The sequence below is a fragment of the Cyprinus carpio genome, chromosome A13, assembly GCF_018340385.1.
Source record: "Cyprinus carpio isolate SPL01 chromosome A13, ASM1834038v1, whole genome shotgun sequence".
In the NCBI taxonomy this organism is placed as follows: Eukaryota; Metazoa; Chordata; class Actinopteri; order Cypriniformes; family Cyprinidae; genus Cyprinus; species Cyprinus carpio.
In genome coordinates, this window is record NC_056584.1 from 4,721,485 (window position 1) to 4,741,421 (window position 19,937).

A 19,937-nucleotide genomic window follows, 5' to 3' on the forward strand; every position below is an offset into this window, starting at 1 on the left:
TGACCACAGCTGATCACAGTTGAAAGTCAGATGGCTTTGTGTGCCATTGAGAAGGTGATCAGCTACACCTGATTGAGTTTACAAGTCATTTTAGCACTTTTTACATCTCAGTGATTCAGGTTTTTTTTTTTTTTTTTTTTTTTTTGGTGTGTGTGTGTGTGTTATATCTTATTATATATATATATATATATATATATATATATATATATATATATATATATATATATATATATATATATATATATATAATTTATATTGGTGTTATATGTTTAACTGCACTGAGTAAATACAGCTGGATAAAACACAAATTGTGTCTGTCTTCATTTCAGGCTCCAAAGCAACAAACTGTGATTATTTTAAAGGGGTGTATATATATATATATATATAAAATAAAAAAAATAGTGTCAATTCTCTGATCCTGAATGTGGTAATATTGGCTTCTGAAGTTCAGTACCTCAGCATTAAAAAATAAGGTTTCCCGAGCACTGAAGACATCCTGCTGTGACAATGTGACACTGAATGATTTGTTAAATCAATAGGCTAAAGGACAAGACCTACTGGTGACATCTAGCTATTTTCTAATTCTGTCTCCTTCAACGATTGTCAAGGATAGATCTTGTTGCTGGTGACGGAGAATGACTAGACTTACAATTCAGAGGTCAACATCTAAGACACTGTTGAGTAGATCCTATTTTATTTTTATTCTTTTGTTTGAAACTGTGGATAAAAAGTGCTTATTATTGTTGAAGGTGCAGCTTTTCTGTTGAATAGGATCGGTCATGTTTTATGGCTTGTGACCATTCTTACCCTGAAGCACATGTTCCCCAACACTTGTGTGTGTTTAAGGTGTATTTTTTTTTTCTAGAATATTCTGGTCTGTAGATATGAGTTGGGTTCCTCCTTTCAAGTCCATTGGATATTAATTTTATTTTCCACAGGGCAAAAAGCACAAGTCCAAAAGTAACAAGGCACATGTACATACATGTTGATCCATTTGTGTGAATGATTTGTTCACAAATTGTACTGATCCAGTCATGGCAGGATGGTTATCACTGAAAAAAACTACTTTAATTTGTGTCTGTTCATCATAAAAAGCTATCATATACCTCCACATGACTTGGAATATTTAAGTCAAGTCATATTTATATAACGCTTCACAAATCCAGATTTTTTCAAAGCGGCTTCACATTAATAAACGGAAATAACATCAAAATCAACAATTATGGAACAAATTCATCTTTAGCAGCAAAGCAGCTTTAAAATATAATAGTGTCGGTATTGTTTAGTTCAGTGTTAATTCATTTCATTTAAATACATCTGTTGATGTTGAAAAGTTTATCAATTACAAGTTTATCAAAAACAAGTTTGATTCAGATATAAGCAGATTTTGGAAGATAATAGTCGTTATTCAGCTCAAGTCACATTAGTGATGATTCAGTTCAGTTCAATAATGCAAAGTTAGTGTCATTATCAATCTTAATTCAGTTTAAACTGTGTTCTCATCCAAAAGTATCAATGGGGTTAAACTGATAATATTACTGAATAAAGTTTTCAAACCCTTTTTAAACAATAAGTCATATATGATTCTTTTTGGATATTTTATGGTACTTTGTGTCCTGTGTGAAGCCTGAAAGAAGTAACATGGGATTGGAATGGCATGATGGTGAATAAAGGATGACACAATTCTAATTTTGGGGTCAATTAATCCTTTAATACTTAGTCGTAGTGGTTTGTTCTGATCCCTAACTCAAATTATTAGCAAGCACTACTAATGATGCATCACTGTTTTTGTGATAGTGTGTGTGCAGTATGTAATGATGTGTCTGTGCTTTCGTGGAGACGTACAAGGACCCCCAAGGCCCCAGTGACGTCAGCTCCTTCCAACTCATTCCCACCTAGCCTCCCCCGGCCCTGTTTTCTTCTTACACACATGCAATCATCGAGTTTTTGATAAATCCCGAACCTTTCACCACTCTGCCTCCAGAGAAATCCTACATCTGGACAGTGTGCCACGCTGTCACACACACACACACACACACACAAACACACACACACGAGCACAGCGTGATTCATGACCTACTCATTCAGTCTGTCTTTGGCCTAGTGGCCCTGATGACCCTACACAGCAAATTCATCAGTGTTAATTCAACTCCTTTAGAGTTCAAATCAACTCTGTGTGAGTAAACATATGGTCCCAATATTTTCAGAGTTAAAGGAACAATTTTAAATGTGTTTAAAAGTGACTCACAACTTTTTCTTCAACACCAGAGTAAAGAGTCACATTTTAACACTATTAAGATGTATTTATTTCTAGATATTTTAACTTCAGTGTAAGGAGTTGACATTATAATTTGTGACATCTTGCATAGTTACATTGAAAACAACACTCAGTACATCAAAACAATCCATAAAGTTAAATTAAACTTTAGTCTGGGAACACAGTATAATTCTGCTCATTCTACAAAGTTTACAATAAAGGCATAATGCAAACAGTTTTTTGTTTTTTTTTTTAACAAACTAGTTCTTTATTAACAAACAAACCAATTTACATCATGGAAGATTCACTTTTAAAATAAATGATGAAGACATAATATAAGCATTTCTTTCATCAGAAATAATATGAAAGCTGTTTATCAAATGCTCCTGCACATGTCAGTGAATGTACGTCCTGTGTGTAAGTCTCTAAATGTCAGTGAATTTGAGTCAACACCTAACACAGTACAGCAGTGCTTAATCCAACAACATTCAGCAGATGAAAAATCACAGGATAAAAAAACAAATTATATCCAAATCAAAACAGTACAATTTAAACAGAATGAATTAGTTGTTTCACAGAGCAGGAAAGGCTGTGCAGATTCAACTTTCTCCAAAAATACTGTAATGCTTCCCATCTAGACAATAAAACCAGACCAATTCAAATTAATGCTATTTGTGATTTATAAATACAGCATGTTTATAGTAGAAGTTGTTCAATCATTATGGACTTTTGTGACTCAAACAAGACCAAACAAGACCAATATAGATTGCAGATTGGCGCCCCCAGAGTAGCTGCCCTTCCCCCTCACTGCACAGGACTAATTATATATATAAGGAAATAATATATATGTGTAGTTTTAACAAGTATATTGCGAAAAGCAAACAAAACACTTGCAGTGTGCGCGCATACATTACGTGATGGTCTAGACTAGTGCGCATACGCATTTATAGTGTGTTCTTTCACTGGAAATTTAGAATTATCACATTTTTCAAGATATGGGGTTACCCATGACCATCAATCAATGAAAAAAAAAACACTAAAACATACATAAAAAAAAATAAAACATGAATGAAAAAAAACAGAATTAAATAAGTGCTAAATCAGACTGCAGTAATGATTAGGTATGAATGAAAAAAAACACATTTAAATATATATATAAAAAAATAAAAACTGTATGTTTTGCTCTTATAAGTGAACTGAAGTAAAATTATAGGAATTACCTGACACTGTTGAAATTACCTTAGCAAAATCATTTTACTTATATTAAGGTTTATCAAACTTATAAATTTGTGTAATAAAAAACATAAGCCACCTTGCTTCTACGGTGAAATTGTGCAATGACAAAATGGTGTTGTTGAAAAGTTGAAAAACGGGTGTGACAGTGAAAGTGACGTGACATACAGCTAAGTAAGGTGACCCATACTCAGAATTTGTGCACACACACAGCAGTGAACACACACCCAGAGCAGTGGACAGCCATTTATGCTGCGGCGCCTGGGGAGCAGTTGGGGGTTCGGTGCCTTGCTCAAGGGCACCTCAGTCGTGGTATTGCCGGCCTGAGACTCGAACCCACAACCTTAGGGTTAGGAGTCAAACTCTCTAACCATTAGGCCAGAATACTCCATCTGCCATCAGTGGTTACCATATTATGATGAAGCGACGAGAATACTTTTTGTACGCAAATAGATCAAAATTTATTTTTATTTTACTTGGCAGTCTATGGGACAGTCACAAGCTTCCCGGTTTTCATCCAAAATATCTTAATTGTGTTCCGAAGACAAACAAAGCTTTTATGGGTTTGGAATGATATGGGGGTAAGTGATTAATGACAAAATTTTCATTTACATGACAACATTTTCAGCCAAAAATGGGAAACTTTTATGACTTTTGACTGTTTGTTTACACGGCAACAGCGTTTTTGGGGACTGAAAACACATATTTTTGAAAATGGGTTTCAAAGTGCAAGTTTTTGAAAGCGCCACCGTTATCATTTCAATGTAAACACCCGATACGGGAATCTTTGAAAATGGTGACGTCATTCGCATGCATAGTACTGTACATGTTAGGTATGTAGGTTTAAAGGATAAGCATGGACAAACATACACAACAATGGCGGAGTACATGGTGCTGTTGTTGCTGCTCAAGAGTTTGCTAATGCTTCTTCAGCAAAGTGTGGTTTTACTTCACCAATATTACAACCAACAGTGGAGACGCATCATATTCATCATATTGTATAATCACTTCCCTACAGGTACTGTTTACTAACAAGGTGACAGCGCCAACTACTGGCCTGGCATATGTAATACCACATTTTTGTTCGTTTTCGCGGATATGTGTAAACACTAATTGTTTTGAAAGCGTTGTTGTGTATACGTGAAACTTTTAAAAAAAGCAAGGTAAAAAATGTTCTGTTTTTGACTACACCGTTGTCGTGTAAATGTAGCCTAAATCTCAACACTCACAAGCAACACCAAGAAATTAACACTCAAGTATTTGCTTTGTATTGTCATTGATCAAATAAATAAATATACAAAGTAAACAAATTGTTCATGCTGTGCATAACTTCTACACCAAAATCATTGGTGTAAATTGTTTTCAAACATCTCCACAAGAGCAGTGCCTATTTATATTGTTTTCAGTTTTTTTTTTGTTTGTTTGTTTGTTTTTTTTGGGGTTGGGGATAAAGTTTTGTTGTGTTTTGTTTGCTTGTTTTTCTTTGTGCTTTGTTTTGTGTTTTGCTTTGTTTTATTTTGTTTTATCCTTTTTGTGCTTTTTTTAATCTGTTGTTTCCATAACGGAGTGCCCAGCATCTAGTTTGTGTAGTTCAAGGGCTATATGCAACAGCCAAGCTGCTTTCATTAAGATAAATTCAGGTGTTCAGACATCCTTGGCTCAGTGGTGTCTGCACAGTAAGCTAGGATAATGTGAAAGTATTTGTTGACAGAGGTCTCAAACTCAGTTCCTGGAGGGCCACAGCATCTGCAGAGTTTAGCTCCAACCAGCTCCAACTCACACCTGCTTTTTCTTTATAAGTAATCCTGAAGACCTTGATTAGCTGGACCAGGTGTGTATGATTAGGGTTGGAGCTAAACTGTGCAATGTGAAACAAATTAATCAAAGAAAATTTCAAAGTATGGCTTACATAGTGGTGTCTGCACAGTAAGCTAGGATAATGTGAAAGTATTTGTTGAAAGGAAAGTTCTGTGTTCAGTACAATTAAGCTCTATTGACAGCATGCTGCAGAATAATTTATATGACACTGGGTGTAATGCCTTGTCTCATTGTAAGTCAGTAACTATAACCACAATAAGTTACTTATTGACATAAGATCAAACTGCTGATATCTGTTTTACCTTTCATGCTGAGTTTTCATTTCAGTTTTCAAATGATCTCGAGCTGATATCTGCCCACAGAGAGCTGGAGAGAAACACATCTGCAAGTCCCTCCATTGATTACCAAACATTTCCATCTGGGAATACCAGAAATGGAAGGAGTATGACGTGAGCACAGGTGGCCTGTGGCGCAAAGTGGAATATTGCCCTCCCTTCGCTGCCCAGCAGAACCTGGGCAGAGAGACACTTCTAGGCTTTGTTCTAAAACTTAGTGATCTTTCCATGCTGGAAGCATTTTAGGTTGCACTTTATTCTGATAGTCCACTTTATACATTTATTTCTGACTATAAATAACTTTGCAACTACACATCAGCTAGCAGTCATTAGAGTATTAGCAGACTGTCTGCTTAATATCTTCTAACACTTTATTTTAGTGGTTAGACATTCTACTGACTATGAGAAACTTTGCAAGTACATGTCAACTTGTTCTACTAACCCTAACCATCTTCTACTCCAATGAGGGTTGACATACAGTATAGTTACACATGAATAAGAGTTACCTGACATGTAGTTTCGAATAGTTTGTGGAATGTCTAAAGTGGACTGTCAAAAATAAAGTGTAAACGCATTTTGAGACATCACAGGTCAGCTTTCAAAAGCTGCCTTTCAGATATAAAAAAAATGTTAATGTTGATTAAACGTACTACTGATATAAGTTTAAAAAGTTGGGGGGTTATTTTCACCAATATTTTTAACCTAACAAATGTCCAAACACATTTTAGTTGACTTTTTTAATGTACAACAATTTGTTGATTTTAACTGTAAAAATCTACTAATCTGTACTATTTGCATACTATGCTTTGTTACTCAGAAAACTCTAAAAAACACAGCATGCTTTGCTTATGTTTGGTTTCAAAAGGACATTTTTAAATACAAGCGAGAAATTCCAAGTTGCTACAAACAATTCAATAGTTAGCTCAACTTAAATTAGTTGTTTGGAATGCATACCTAGTATATTTAAATTAAAATTAATTAGTAGTTGAAGCTATTTTCTTTTAAGGCAATCAGTTTACATGCTTTTTTAACTAATAACATTTCACAGTCTACACTTTAAAGCTAAGTTTAGAGTATTGCGTCATTAGCTTAGCAAAAATGTTTTGCGTTAGCAGTGCAAAAGGTCGTGGGAATTCCCAGGGAACACACATACTGATTAAAAAAAAAATGTATAGCACTGTAAGTCGCTTTGGATAAAAGCGTCTGCTAAATGCATAAATGTAAATGTCAATGTAAAGTTGTTGCCTATGTGGAATGTATCAGACCAGTCACTGTTTGGTTCATGTGGCTCTAATTCGCTTCAAAGAACGCTGCCCGTAGGCAGTAGACAGAAAGCCAGGAACTCTGCCATATTGTCATTAAAATTGATTTGTGAGAAGTAACAGCAGGAGGAGACACTGCTATTCTTGGAGGCCTACAGTCAGCCGCGCAGTGTTCTCCTGAGCCCAGCGGCAAGGGACGTGGATTGTGCTGAAAGTGCACAGTGTCATATTTTTATGATATGAATGGCTGTTTAAGCATAGTGCCTGCTAATGTCAAGAGGGAATCAAAAAAGATCAGCAGCTTTGACACAGCAGGACGCCATCAGATGCTTTATAACAGCACTGACCTGCTGTCCTGCGCACGGCTGCCTTTATCCATCCGCAAATCGATCCATATGGGCCTGTAATATATCAACTATATTTAGGTGAGCTGATATGAGTGATCTGACGTGGGGAACAGTGCCTCCCCCACCATCTTTCTTCTTTTTTGTCTGTGTCATCAGTCAGAAAGTGCTGTCGCATCACCCAGCATGCTTCTGCTTATAAGAGTTAGAACTGCTGATCTGTCCTCTAGTCTAAATGTCCATTCACACTAAAAGCTAAAGGACAAGGAAGTATGAAATAAAGTTGGGCTCTGTCCCAAATGGCACATTTCATGTATACTTGCGGTCTTGAGGACTTACAATGGCCGCTATGTGCTTGTCATCATGAGGTCCACAAGACCGTAGAGCGGTGGTCCTCATCCTTTTTGACTCCAAGGCCCACTCTTGTCCACAACAATATTTGGAGCCACTAATAAACTATTTTCTAAACAGCATTTGAAGTCCCACCTTTATTTAGATTCCAGGAGCTTTTAGTATCCATAGATTAAAATAAATAATTAAAATTATTTTAATTGAAATAGTTTTAGTTGTTTGAAAAGCTGAATATTCTCTAGTCATTCAACCTTTTTTTCTTTTTTTTTACTAAGTCAAGTCAATTATTTATATATCACTTTATAAGCAGTGTCAATGTAGTCAATTAAATTACTAAATGTTTATTGTCTTATAAACCTAAACTGAGTATGAAAAAAGGTGACAGTAGTCGGAGAAAAAAAATTATATGTCGTCTTCAAAGAAAAAAAGTAATTGTTAAGTGGGAGAACTACAATAATAAATATCTTGATTTTGAGTTGTTTTTGGCTTTCTTTCTTTCTTTCTTTCTTTCTTTCTTTCTTTCTTTCTTTCTTTCTTTCTTTCTTTCTTTCTTTCTTTCTTTCTTTCTTTCTTTTAATGGAATTTGTCCATGCATGTGAATATTTTTGCCAAGTATTTGGGCTTTTGAAACAAATAAAGACATTTTCAGTTATAATTAATTGTGCAAATTCTGTATTTATTTAGATTTTATGATTTTATGCTAATCACTTGCTGTTTGTTCTATGTAATCTAATAGCAGAGACTCTGAAGTGGAAAATTGTCAGTTTGGCTGCAAGAGTTACTTATTGAATGTTCCCTTAACACTGTGTTCCAACCAGGCAGAAAAAAAAAAAAACAGTTTTTTGACTTAATCAGCTGCAAATGTGACAATTGGAAAGTGACAGAACATTTTGTTAGTTGCTTGGCTTCTTATTTGGTCCGTTCAGCTCTCATGGCCTAAAATTCTGTATAGAGTTCCATTCCATATAGCAGGGCTTTGAAAAACATGAAAAGGACATAAATTAATAAAATAAAAAAGGTGAACAAGGGACATATAGTTAATCAAAATAAAGCATGCTTTATGCAAACAAAGAGACATTCTGTGCAGTCATCCATGAAAGTGACACTGTGTTACAGTATACATCAGTTTTGACAGTTTTCTTTTGTATTTTAACAGATGAATCTTCAGCTAAAGATATCAGCAGGGTAAGTAAGGCATCGCTCTTGTGTGTGAGTGTTTCTGTGTGTTTGTCTAACCCTGTAAAGCCTAATAGATGAAATAATTGTTTTAAATGGATCAGTTTATTCATTTTATTGAACCTTTAGACAAAATATGGCCCATTTGGTATGATATAGTGATAAATTAAAAAAGCACCCCAGTTTTATTCAGAGACCCAAACGGAGAAATAAATATGCAATTACTGATATTTATATGGCAGAAAAATAAAATCAAATTCTGATTTAATTTTCATTTTGGCTTGTTATCTAAATCAATAAGATCTTACATAAAAAAGACTACTTACATAAAATGCATATCAGTTGTCACTTTATATCTCCTAATAATATGGCATAGTAAGATGATATTTAAATGCTCAGTTTTATTACATTTAATGCAATGCAATACAATGATGATTGAGAGAGCCAAAAGCCTGATGTGTCATATTTTATACTCACATTTTAAAGTGACCTTTTTATTTATTTATTTATTTATTTATTTATTTTTTGGAAATATAAAAAATGATGTTTGGACAATCAAGTAAAGATAAGCTGCTTTTTAGTCCACCAAGTGTTCATCTTGAAATATTCATAACAATAACAAGGTTATTTTTTCAACTGCATCTTAAAGGGGAATTATATTAAATGGCCTTTTCACTTGCTAAAAAAATATCAATCAAATGAGAGAAGGCATGTAGTAGATTGCTTACAACAGGTTTTTCAGCAAAGTTTTGAACATGTAAAATGTGCATATCAAATATGATACAGTAGGCTTTATATGTTTAACCTTAATGCAGTCATATTATGAGAAATGCATAAACAGGATGTGTTGGGAGCCATTCCCATGGGGGAGCACCTCACACACCCCTCGTCCACCGGCCCACTCTGACCTTTCACACAGGGACAGAAATAGACATCCTCCATCCACTCTCCATCTACAATACTAAAAGTTTGATTTAGAACTGATTTCTGTATTAGACACAGACCACACATTTAATATGAGAGAGAAAACTACAGAATTCTTTGTTAATTGGATGTTTATGATTAGGCTGTGTTCTTCTTTTGGAAAATGTGGTCACATTTTATTGTGGGGACCAATTCTCACTATTAACTAACTATTAACTAATTTGCTGCTTATTAATAGTTATTAAAGTGGTTGTTACATTTTGGTATGGGAGGATTAAGGGGTCTAAAATATAGGCATGCAGGATAAGGCATTAATAAGTGCTTTATAATTACTAATAAACAGCCAATATGCTAGCAATATGAATGCTAATAAGCAACTAGTTCATAGTGAGAATTGGTCCCTAAACTAAAGCCAAAATTTTAAGGCAGTCCTATATAATGCACCTATAAAATGCATCCACCTAGAATAGAGGATGAAGCAAGACAGTTTTCAGTCTAATTAAATGGACTGTTTAAAACAGTATTTATGGGCATTATGTATGTTTATGCTGCTTTGTTACTTAATGCTAAATTCTGTTGATATCAATGGTGAATTGAGTCTCCTGTGTGGACGGATAAATCTGAGTACCTCATTCAGTGGACCATCCAAAAATGTCCAACTTTCAGCAAAAAATAAAAAAATAAAACAACACTACCATTCAAAAGATTGGAGCCAGTAAGATTTTTATTTATTTAATCATTTATTTATCTTTTTCCCAGAAATTGATATTGTTATCCTTATAGATTATCAAAAGTGACAGCAAAGACTTTATACTTTTTACAGTAATGACCTGTTTCAAATAAATGCTGTTCTTTTGAAGGTTCTATTCATAAAATAATTATTTAAAAAATGAAAGAAAGAAAAGAAAAAAGCATGCATAACTTCTACTCTTTTTCAACATTGATAAAATTAAGAAATCTTTCTTGAGCAGCAAATCGTCATATTAGAATGATTTCTGAAGGATCACATGACTATGAAACAAAAATTGTAATGATGCTGGAAATCACATGAATAAATTACATTTTAAAATATATTGCAATAGAAAATTATTTTAAATTACAGTAACATTTTACAATATTTTAATAAATGCAGCATTAGTGAGCATAAGAGACTTTTGAAGTGCATATACACTATACGTATGACCTAAAATAGGGACACTCCTTCTAATTACTTTTTATTATTATTATTATAATTTTTTTTTTTTTCATAATAATAGTGAAAGGCAACCTTAATGCTATTTAATTAGAAGGAGGTCTCCATGTACTTCTGTCCATATTGTGTAGTATACTATACAGTGCATGCATGTGTATGTGTTTCTTTCCTGTGTCCAGCAGTACCAGGACACGAATATGCAGAGCGTCGTATATGAGCTCAACAGCTACATGGAGCAGCGGCTGGACACTGGAGGAGACAACAAACTACTGCTCTATGAGCTGTGCAACATCATTAAAACAGGTCAGAGCCTTTCTGACTCATCCACACACAAACACTCACATAGCCCAAATTACCCATGCACTTCAGGGGAATGGTTGTCCAGCCATTAAAAACACTTAATAACTCTTAAGCAACTGTTCTTATTAATATATCAAACCTTATGATATATACAGTGTTACTGAAAATTGTATAAAATGGCACACAGTGTACAGTTTTTGCAAACTTGCAATAAACATAATGTATTGGGATATTAGGCAACAATAATAACAAGCGCTCACACTGCCCACATAAACAGCGCAGTGTTGTGCAGCTGAAACATAAAAGGAGCATAGCTGCCTGTAGAGAGCCGTACAGATGGAGGTATAAGTGAATCCAGGTTAAAAGGTCTAAGTACGGGTGTTCCCCGTCTCTCTCCTCTGCACACTGATGGAGCAGAGCTCAGCCTGTCACTTCCCATTCACCCACGCTTCATCTGCTTGCTGCAGCACTGCAGAGCGCTGGGATTCAGTCTGACCCCCCGCATGTCTCACACACAGCAACTCTCGCCACTGCACACCTGACTCAACCACTTTCACAAAACTACCAAAAAATTAATTAATTACTTATTTATTTATTTATTTATTTATTTTTATTAAGGAGCGATATTTTGAAATGGAATTTCAGGGGCATTTTATACCTTGTTTGTTTTTAAACTGTGGGTTATTATAGTTAACTAAAACCTATAGTTAAAAAAAAAAAAAAAAAAAAACTTTTGTTACTTTAAATAAAATATTAATTGAAAAAATTAATTGAAATGAAATAAAATATAAAAAATGATTTCAGCTAGTTGCCCAACATTTCTAATTTTCATTATTTAACTAAAAAATTACTAAAACATTCAAAATATTAGTAAAAACTATAATAGTATCAATGATATTAAAATAACACTGAAACATACGGTATTCTTTCCATTTATTTCATAAATTGGTTTTATGATTTCATAAATTGAATCAATTAATTGAAATAATTTCTGTGAATTTGGTGATATAGCTTAATTAGAATACAGTCTGACCAGTCTGGGGTGCGTTTCCCAAAAGCAACAATGGTTGTAAGTTCCGTCGTTACCAGCGGGGTTCAATAAAGATGCTTTTGGGAAACGCACCCCAGATTATAGGACTGGAACAACACTGCCTCCAAGTACTGGTTAATTTCTGATGCTGGTTCAAACACCACAGATTTATTTGATTTAATTTGCATTCTTGGATCTTCTTTAAAAGCAAGTGGTATTATATCTATTAAAAGCATTAGTAATATGTATTAGAGCTTTGCTATTTATTTTCTTCTTACAAATGCCATAAAAGATTCAGTTAATGTTTTGGGATTGAATCAATCTGAATGTTCATGCCTAACACATGATACATCAGTCTGTGACTCTTTGTAGGAGTTTTATTTATTATAGATTTTTTTTTTTTTTTCACAGCCACAAAAGCTGATGGATTTGCACTTTACTTTCTTGGAGAATGCAACAATGTAAGTATTTTCTGTTCTGGCTGAGTAAATGCATGCTGAAAAGTGTTTAGTGGATGTTGAAGTTGTTAAATACACAACTTTTGACACAGCTGCTCTTTGTTCTTTAATATTGCTATTTTCCACATTTTTGAATAATAGTATAGTTACAACAACATTAATTTAAGGAAGCATGAAAGATGGGGGTGGAGCTATATTATATTTTAGATTCTTCAAAGAAGCCAGATTTTGCTTATATGCTTAAATTAGATACAATCTATATGTTGTCAACGAAACTAATTTCTAAGCACTGAAGCATTAGAGGTCCTTAAATCAAAAGGTTCTTAAATTCACGAGAAACAGAAACTCAGCCAAGTGAGTGCAAACCTTTAATTGGTAATGAACATGTTCGGTTTGTCTCAAAATGGCTTGGAATTACTATAGCATTAAAACAATTGAGACCCCTGCTATGTTCATGTGCTCTCTTTTATCCACTTGAGTGGTTTTATTTTAATGACTAGTTTTGTGATAGTATCAGATAACACAGTTTAAAAAGGGCGTCACTTTTGGGTGATCTATAATTATGTGGGAAGCAATTAATGGATACACCAATTTATGATATTTTTTATTTCATTATTTTTGTTATTTTCATTTTATATAACTGTCAGTTTTATTGGATACTGCTAGTCGTAATTGTAATTACTTTGCATCTTAAGACAGTATTAAACTTTTTTTTTTCAGGCAAGTGTTGTATGTTAGCAATGTTAGGAACATAATGAGAGTTGTAAAGTACCCTAAATAGACATGTATTATTGTTACATTGACCAATCAGGACAGTTTCCTTAACGTCATGCTGTTTTGTTGATGTTGCTTTCTCTGTCACAGAGTTTATGTTTGTTCACTCCGACCGGGGCAAAAGAGGGGCTTCCTGGGCTCATCCCCTCTGGTCCCATCACATTTGGGACCACCATTGCCGCTCACGTTGCAAAGACACGCAAGACACTACTTGTAGAGGACATCATGGGGGTGAGCCAAATGCTGTTTTCCTGTGTTCAGTCATTTCCAGGATCCTCAAAATAATCTCACTGCAGCTCGGTTGGAGAGTATTTGCATTGATAATTCATTTAAGTTTTACAAAAGAAAATTTTGCCATTTGTGCTATTTCAGTAAATACTTTAACATTGTATCATTTATGAAAGTACTGAGACAGTATGTGAAATGTGCACTCACATCATGTCTGCACTGAAAGTGACCAATAATGTTTCATGGCACATCCACTGGGAGCAATTACTGTAAACTGCACATCATATTGAATGTTCACTAACACAGACCATTCAGCTGTAAGCTTGAGGCTTAAATATGTTGTAAATAAATCCTTTATACTTTATTTTCAAAAGAAATCTGTTGTTGCCTTTGCATGTCGAAATAGCTGTATAAAGTAAAGAAATCGCTGGTTAAACGTGTGGTTAAAAATAAAAGGTGATTTAAATTAGAAGGCCAGGAACCATAAATATCACAAGCTAGCTTTGAATTTACAATCATAAAATAGAATAATAATAAAAAAAAAGAAATGCACATACAGTATTCATAAATGTTGTAGCCTAATTATTAATACACTGAGAAAATGAAGTGGCTGCAGAAGCTCTACTGTTTGTAAAAAACATTATGATGTGTTTCCAGTTTAAATAACAAATGTTATTAAAACTTTATTTATTAAGACTTTTAGGAGTTATTAGGAGTGTTTGAAGAACAGCACATCCAGTGAATGTATGTATATATGAACTCATCACCCTGAACTGGCCTGAATCCCTGTGTGCTCTGTTTCTCCTGCAGGACGAGAGGTTCCCTCATGGCACAGGGCAAGACTCAGGGATCCGTGTACATTCTGTTTTGTGTCTACCCATCCTCACTGCCATCGGAGACCTCATCGCTATCCTGGAGCTGCACCGGCACTTGGGCAGAGAGCCCTTCAACCTCAGCCACCAGGAGGTACTCTAAAGGAGAAAGTGCTGGTATTTGTTACATGTCTACCCATGTGCCTCTGCTCTCGATTTATTTAGCCAAGCTGCACATTGTCCTCAGGACTAGTAGTAGAAAGGAATATTCTAGGTTGTGTTAAATGTAATCTATGGACAAATTCTCATAGAGAACAAAGAAAATTCTCATAGAGCTATACAATTATAACTTAATTTTTAACATCATAATAGTTTGAATAAAAATGGACTGATACTGAGTCTGATTTCAGTCCATCCATTCACATAAGCCCTCCACTTAACTGCCCATGAAAACAAAGTGAACTGTAATTGGTCACTTCACATGTTGTCTCTTCCTGTCTAAAGGTGCAGTCACATTTACTGTAGTTAAATTTTTGCGGGGAGAATCTATGCAGTCTGGAATGTCATGTGAGGGGCAAAAGATTTCCCCACTTAGCAGTTTTTATGCGGATTTGCCACGGTGACCAACACTGCTTGTTTTGAAAGTGACTTCTGTATGAGCTGGGTTTCATCCATCGCTACACTATTAACAATAGACACACTGAACCCTTTTTGCCCACAAAATTCCACCAAATTTTCGCTAATGTGACCATATGGCTGGTCCTCTCTTGATCAGTACAAGTTGCAATATGTTACAGATCTTATATGCCATATAGCAGTTCACAATACGTTATAAAAGCAAAGTACATGATAAAATATTTGATTAATTACTGTGAATAATTCTGTTTGTGTTATTTCATAGTTTTGATGACTTCCTCCCCCACTGTCCTGGAGAGTTTAGCAAACACACCTGCTTGTAATATTCAAGACTTAGGTTATGTCCAAAAATGCCTCCTATACTATTATATAGTGCAGTGATCAATTTGTAGTGGTGTCCGAAACTGTAGTGGATGTTATCAAGTGCACTCATTCATAATGCGCCTCAATAACTAGTGAACAACTGATGTACACTCAACAGCTAGGCACTTCATAATACACATGCACTGTAAACATTGCGTTGCAGTAATGCCCCAACTTTGCAGGACAGTGACTCTCTAGGACCAGAGTTACCCATCTCTCTATGTATGTAGTAAATAGCAATAATAAAGAATGTGTAATTGTATTCAGTCTTTGTATATATTCAACTGTCAGGTGAGGTTCACAGAACTATGAAGTTCTGTGTGTTCACGGATTGCTCAAGGTGCAATGTATTGTGTCTTTGGCTAAGTGTGCCCTGTTTTTTAGGTTGCAACAGCAAATCTGGCCTGGGCATCTGTAGCCATACACCAAGTCCAGGTGAGTGTGTTTGAGAAAAACAATGTCAAGTCAAGTTAAGTCACATTTATTTATATAACGTTTTACAGTGTTAAACAGGAAAAACGTGTGCTGATAATGCAAGAGAACATTAGAAAACAGTCAGTTTATCAGTTAAAGGCAGTTCATCATTGATTAGTTATGTCATCGTCCAGCTCAGTTCAGTTCACTTCCAATAATGTCTGTGCAGTCAAGTCAACAATGTTTCCAGAAATTGTGTCCCTAACTAAGCAAGCCAAAGGCGATAGTGGCAAGGAACCAAACCTCCATCGGTGACAGAATGGAGAAAAAACCTAGGGAGAAACCAGGCTCAGTCGGGGGGCCAGTTCTCCTCTGGCCAGACAAAACCAGCAGTTCAATTCCAGGCCGCAACACAGGTCGCATTGTGCAGAGGACTCATCTGGTTCCTGTGGTCTTGTCCCAGTGGCCGTCTAGGAGACAAGGTCTTCATAAGGGATCTGTCTCTGGGACGCATCTAGTTGTCCTGGTCTCTGCTGACATTCAGGGGTGTAGAGGTCATCTCTAGGTGCTGATCCACCATCTGGGCTGGATACGTACTGGATCCGGGTAACTGCAGTGACCATCTGATCTGGATACAGACTGGATCTGGTGGCTACGGTGACCTCGGAATAAGAAAGAAACAGACTAATAATAGCGTAGATGCCATTCTTCTAACGATGTAGCAAGTACATTGGGTGTTATGGGAAGTGTTCCCGGGTTACGGTTGTCCTAATTAATGCAGCCTAAAAATCCTTTAACGGATTTGAATATTAGAAATTAGTTAGTATGTTATGTGTAAGACAGGTTAAAGAGATGGGTCTGTAACCTAGATTTAAACTGACAGCGTGTGTCTGCCTCCTGAACAATGTTAGGTAGGTTATTCCAGGGTTTTGGCACTAAATATGAAAAGGATCCGCCGCCCGCAGTTGATTTTGAAATTCTAGGGATTATAAAATTTGCCATATTGAGTTTTGAGAACGCAGCGGACGTGGAGGACTATAATGCAATAAGAGCTTGTTCAAATACTGAGGTGCTAAACCACTCAGGGCTTTATAAGTAAAAAGCAAGATTTTAAAATCTATACGATGTCATTCTTCTTACAATGTAACAAGTACATCAGGTGTTATGGGAAGTGTCCCGGCTGACCTAATTAATGCAGCCTAACAATCCTTTAACGGATTTGAATTCAATAATCAATAGAAAAGTGATTGTGTGTTATGTGTCATATTTCCTGGTAAAAACTCTAGCTGCTGCATTTTGAACCAGCTGGAGTTTGTTTATTAAGCACGCAGAGCAAACACCCAATAAAGCATTACAAAAATCTAACCTTGTGGTCATGAACGCATTAAATTGGTATGTTCATTGGGCCGCGAAAAAAAAAATATATGAATAACAACAACAAAAAAAACAAAAAAAACACAACACCTCCTTACCATATCACACAACCCAAACATAAAAAGTAAAGCATGAAATGCAACAGTCCTAGTACTGAGCCTTGTGGCACTCTATACTGCACTCTATACTGTGAACGATATGATACTTCTTCCTTCAGTGCTACTAAGTGATGATGGTCAGATAAGTATGATTTGAACTAAACCAATGCAATTCCACTATTGCCAACATTATTTTCTAGTCTATTCAAAATAATGTTGCGGTCGATAGTGTCAAATGCAGCACTAAGATCCAGTACCACTAATTGAGAGATACAACCACGATCAGTTGATAAGAGCAGGTCATTTGTAACTCTGATGAGAGCAGTCTCTGTACTATGATAAGGTCTAAATCCTTACTGGAAATTCTCATAGATACCATTTTTCTGATAGAAAAGGGAAATTTGCGATTTGTGTTGTTTTTGTTGTTGTTGTTGCTTTTAATGAGAGGCTTAATAACAGCTAGTTTGAAGGTTTTTGGGACATATCCTAATGTCAGTGATAAATTTATAATATTCAGAAGAGGATCTATGACTTCTGAAAGCACCTCTTTTAGTAGCTTAGATGGTATGGGGTCTAACATACATGTTGTTGGTTTAGATGATTTAACAAGTTTATACAATTATTCCTGTCCTATAGCAGAAAATGAGTGGAACTGTTTAAAAACATCCTTTAAATCATGCCTGTTGCTGCAGCTTGACAATTAGGAGTCCTGTTGCATAAGCTGTTTGATTTGGTTGTACACACGTGTTTTGATTTCTGTAATCCACTGTGTACATGGACCAGGCTGCTGGTGGGCCCAGTGTAAGCAACTAGACCACACATTAAACACACCCTTGTCTCAGGAGGTGCAATTAATGACAATCCAGTCTTGTTTGTACGTAAACGGTTGTACACTGTAAATGACACCACTATGGGTTTTAATGTCCCTGTGCATCACAGGGCTCTTTGGGAGTAACTCTTTCTGTGGGACAAAAATCTTCTCAGAGGTTAGGGAGCCATCAGTACAGCAAGTTGTAAGCATGTAGCAAGTATTTTTTATTTTTTTCTCTCATTATAATAAATATATAAATATATAATTAAATAAATAAATAAAAAAAAATAATAAAAGTAAATAGAAAAGAAATAGGAGACATAGATCTTGTGTTAGAGTGTCAAGTTATTATTTATTTATTTGTTTATTTTTTATTTTATAATAAATAAAAAGAAAACAAGTAGTTATTTTAACCGTTCCTTGCTATTTCTTGAAGATGGCTAAAAACTCAGCAGCTCGGACTGAGTTTGGCAGGTCATTCCAAGAGCAGGGAAAAATTAAGGTAAAAGTCTGTGAGGTAAAAGGTTAGGTGAGATAAGGTAAAAGTGATTTTGAAAAAGTGATTTTTTTCTCTTTTAGTTGGCACTATAATGCACCATTTCCACTGGCAGAACGCAAGCTTCTGGGGGGCACATAAGTCTGAAGTAGTAAATTTTGGTAAAGGGGTGTAGAGCCAGTGGTTGCTTTGTAATCAAACATCAGTATGTCTTGAATTCTATGCGAGCGGCTGTTGGTAGCCAGTGCAAATTGATGAATTCTGTTGTCACCTTATAATAACCCTTATGCTGCTCAAATTACATAAGAATTTGTATTTCTTTGTATAGGACCTAAAACATTATCTATCAAAATGTCCAAGCGGATCATACAAAAAATAAATGGAAATGAAGCATTTAAGCTTCAAAAACAAAAAAAGTAGTCCATATGACTAATAAACTATGTTTTCTCAATCAATACACTCTCACAAAAAAGGGTACAAAAGCTATCACTGGGGTGGTACCTTCTCAAAAGGTACACCTTTGTACCTTATTTTCCACTAAAGGGTGCATAAACAGTACTGTGCACAAGGCCCGTCTTTTCAGGTGTTAACAAATAAATGGAACTATCAGTTCACATTTCCAAGCATTCCTTTTACTATTAACTGTAATAATCCAATGAGATTTTTGCATGTTTAGGAGTCTGATGGCAACCAGTACTGTTTTCAGACTCCTTGTGCATACAAAAATCTCACTGGATTATTACGATTACTGGCAAAAGGAATGTTTGGAAATAGTGCTGGCACAATACAGCAAAAGATAGAAATAACTGGTTTAAAAATATAATGGCCAAAGACTTTTGCACAGTATTGTACCTTAAAAATACATATTAATACCTAAATGGTAGAGATTTTTATCTTTTGGAAAGGTACCACCCCACTGACAGCTTTTGTACCTTTTTTTTCTGAGAGTGTACTATATTTTTGTGTGTTATCAGTGTTTTACTCTGAGATTATAGATCACAACTTTCTAAATATATTGAATTGAAGGCTGGTGATCAGTTACAAAGACGTCAATTTAGACACAGACCTGCCGTGATTGCTGTCTTCAAGCTTTTTGTTCATTTTTCGCTCACAGGTCTGCAGGGGTCTTGCCAAACAGACGGAACTCAATGACTTTCTCCTAGATGTGTCAAAGTAAGCAAGTTTATGCATGAATAAGTCTCTTGAACCTCATGAATCTCATGAAATGTGTCAAGAACATGTTTAGATCTT

The 19,937-nt window shown here is 35.3% G+C and overlaps 1 protein-coding gene across 2 annotated transcripts in view; it reads left to right on the forward strand.

The window, feature by feature from the left end:
• Positions 1–19,937, forward strand: part of LOC109068551 (cAMP and cAMP-inhibited cGMP 3',5'-cyclic phosphodiesterase 10A-like) — a 95,561-nt gene that overhangs the window by 60,905 nt on the left and 14,719 nt on the right. For both annotated transcript variants that reach the window (XM_042768423.1, XM_042768424.1), the window contains exons 3-9: positions 8,757–8,785; positions 11,072–11,195; positions 12,634–12,683; positions 13,545–13,685; positions 14,493–14,648; positions 15,878–15,928; positions 19,801–19,859. In XM_042768423.1, coding sequence (XP_042624357.1) covers positions 8,757–8,785; positions 11,072–11,195; positions 12,634–12,683; positions 13,545–13,685; positions 14,493–14,648; positions 15,878–15,928; positions 19,801–19,859 — 610 coding nt within the window. The remainder of the gene's footprint in view (positions 1–8,756; positions 8,786–11,071; positions 11,196–12,633; positions 12,684–13,544; positions 13,686–14,492; positions 14,649–15,877; positions 15,929–19,800; positions 19,860–19,937) is intronic.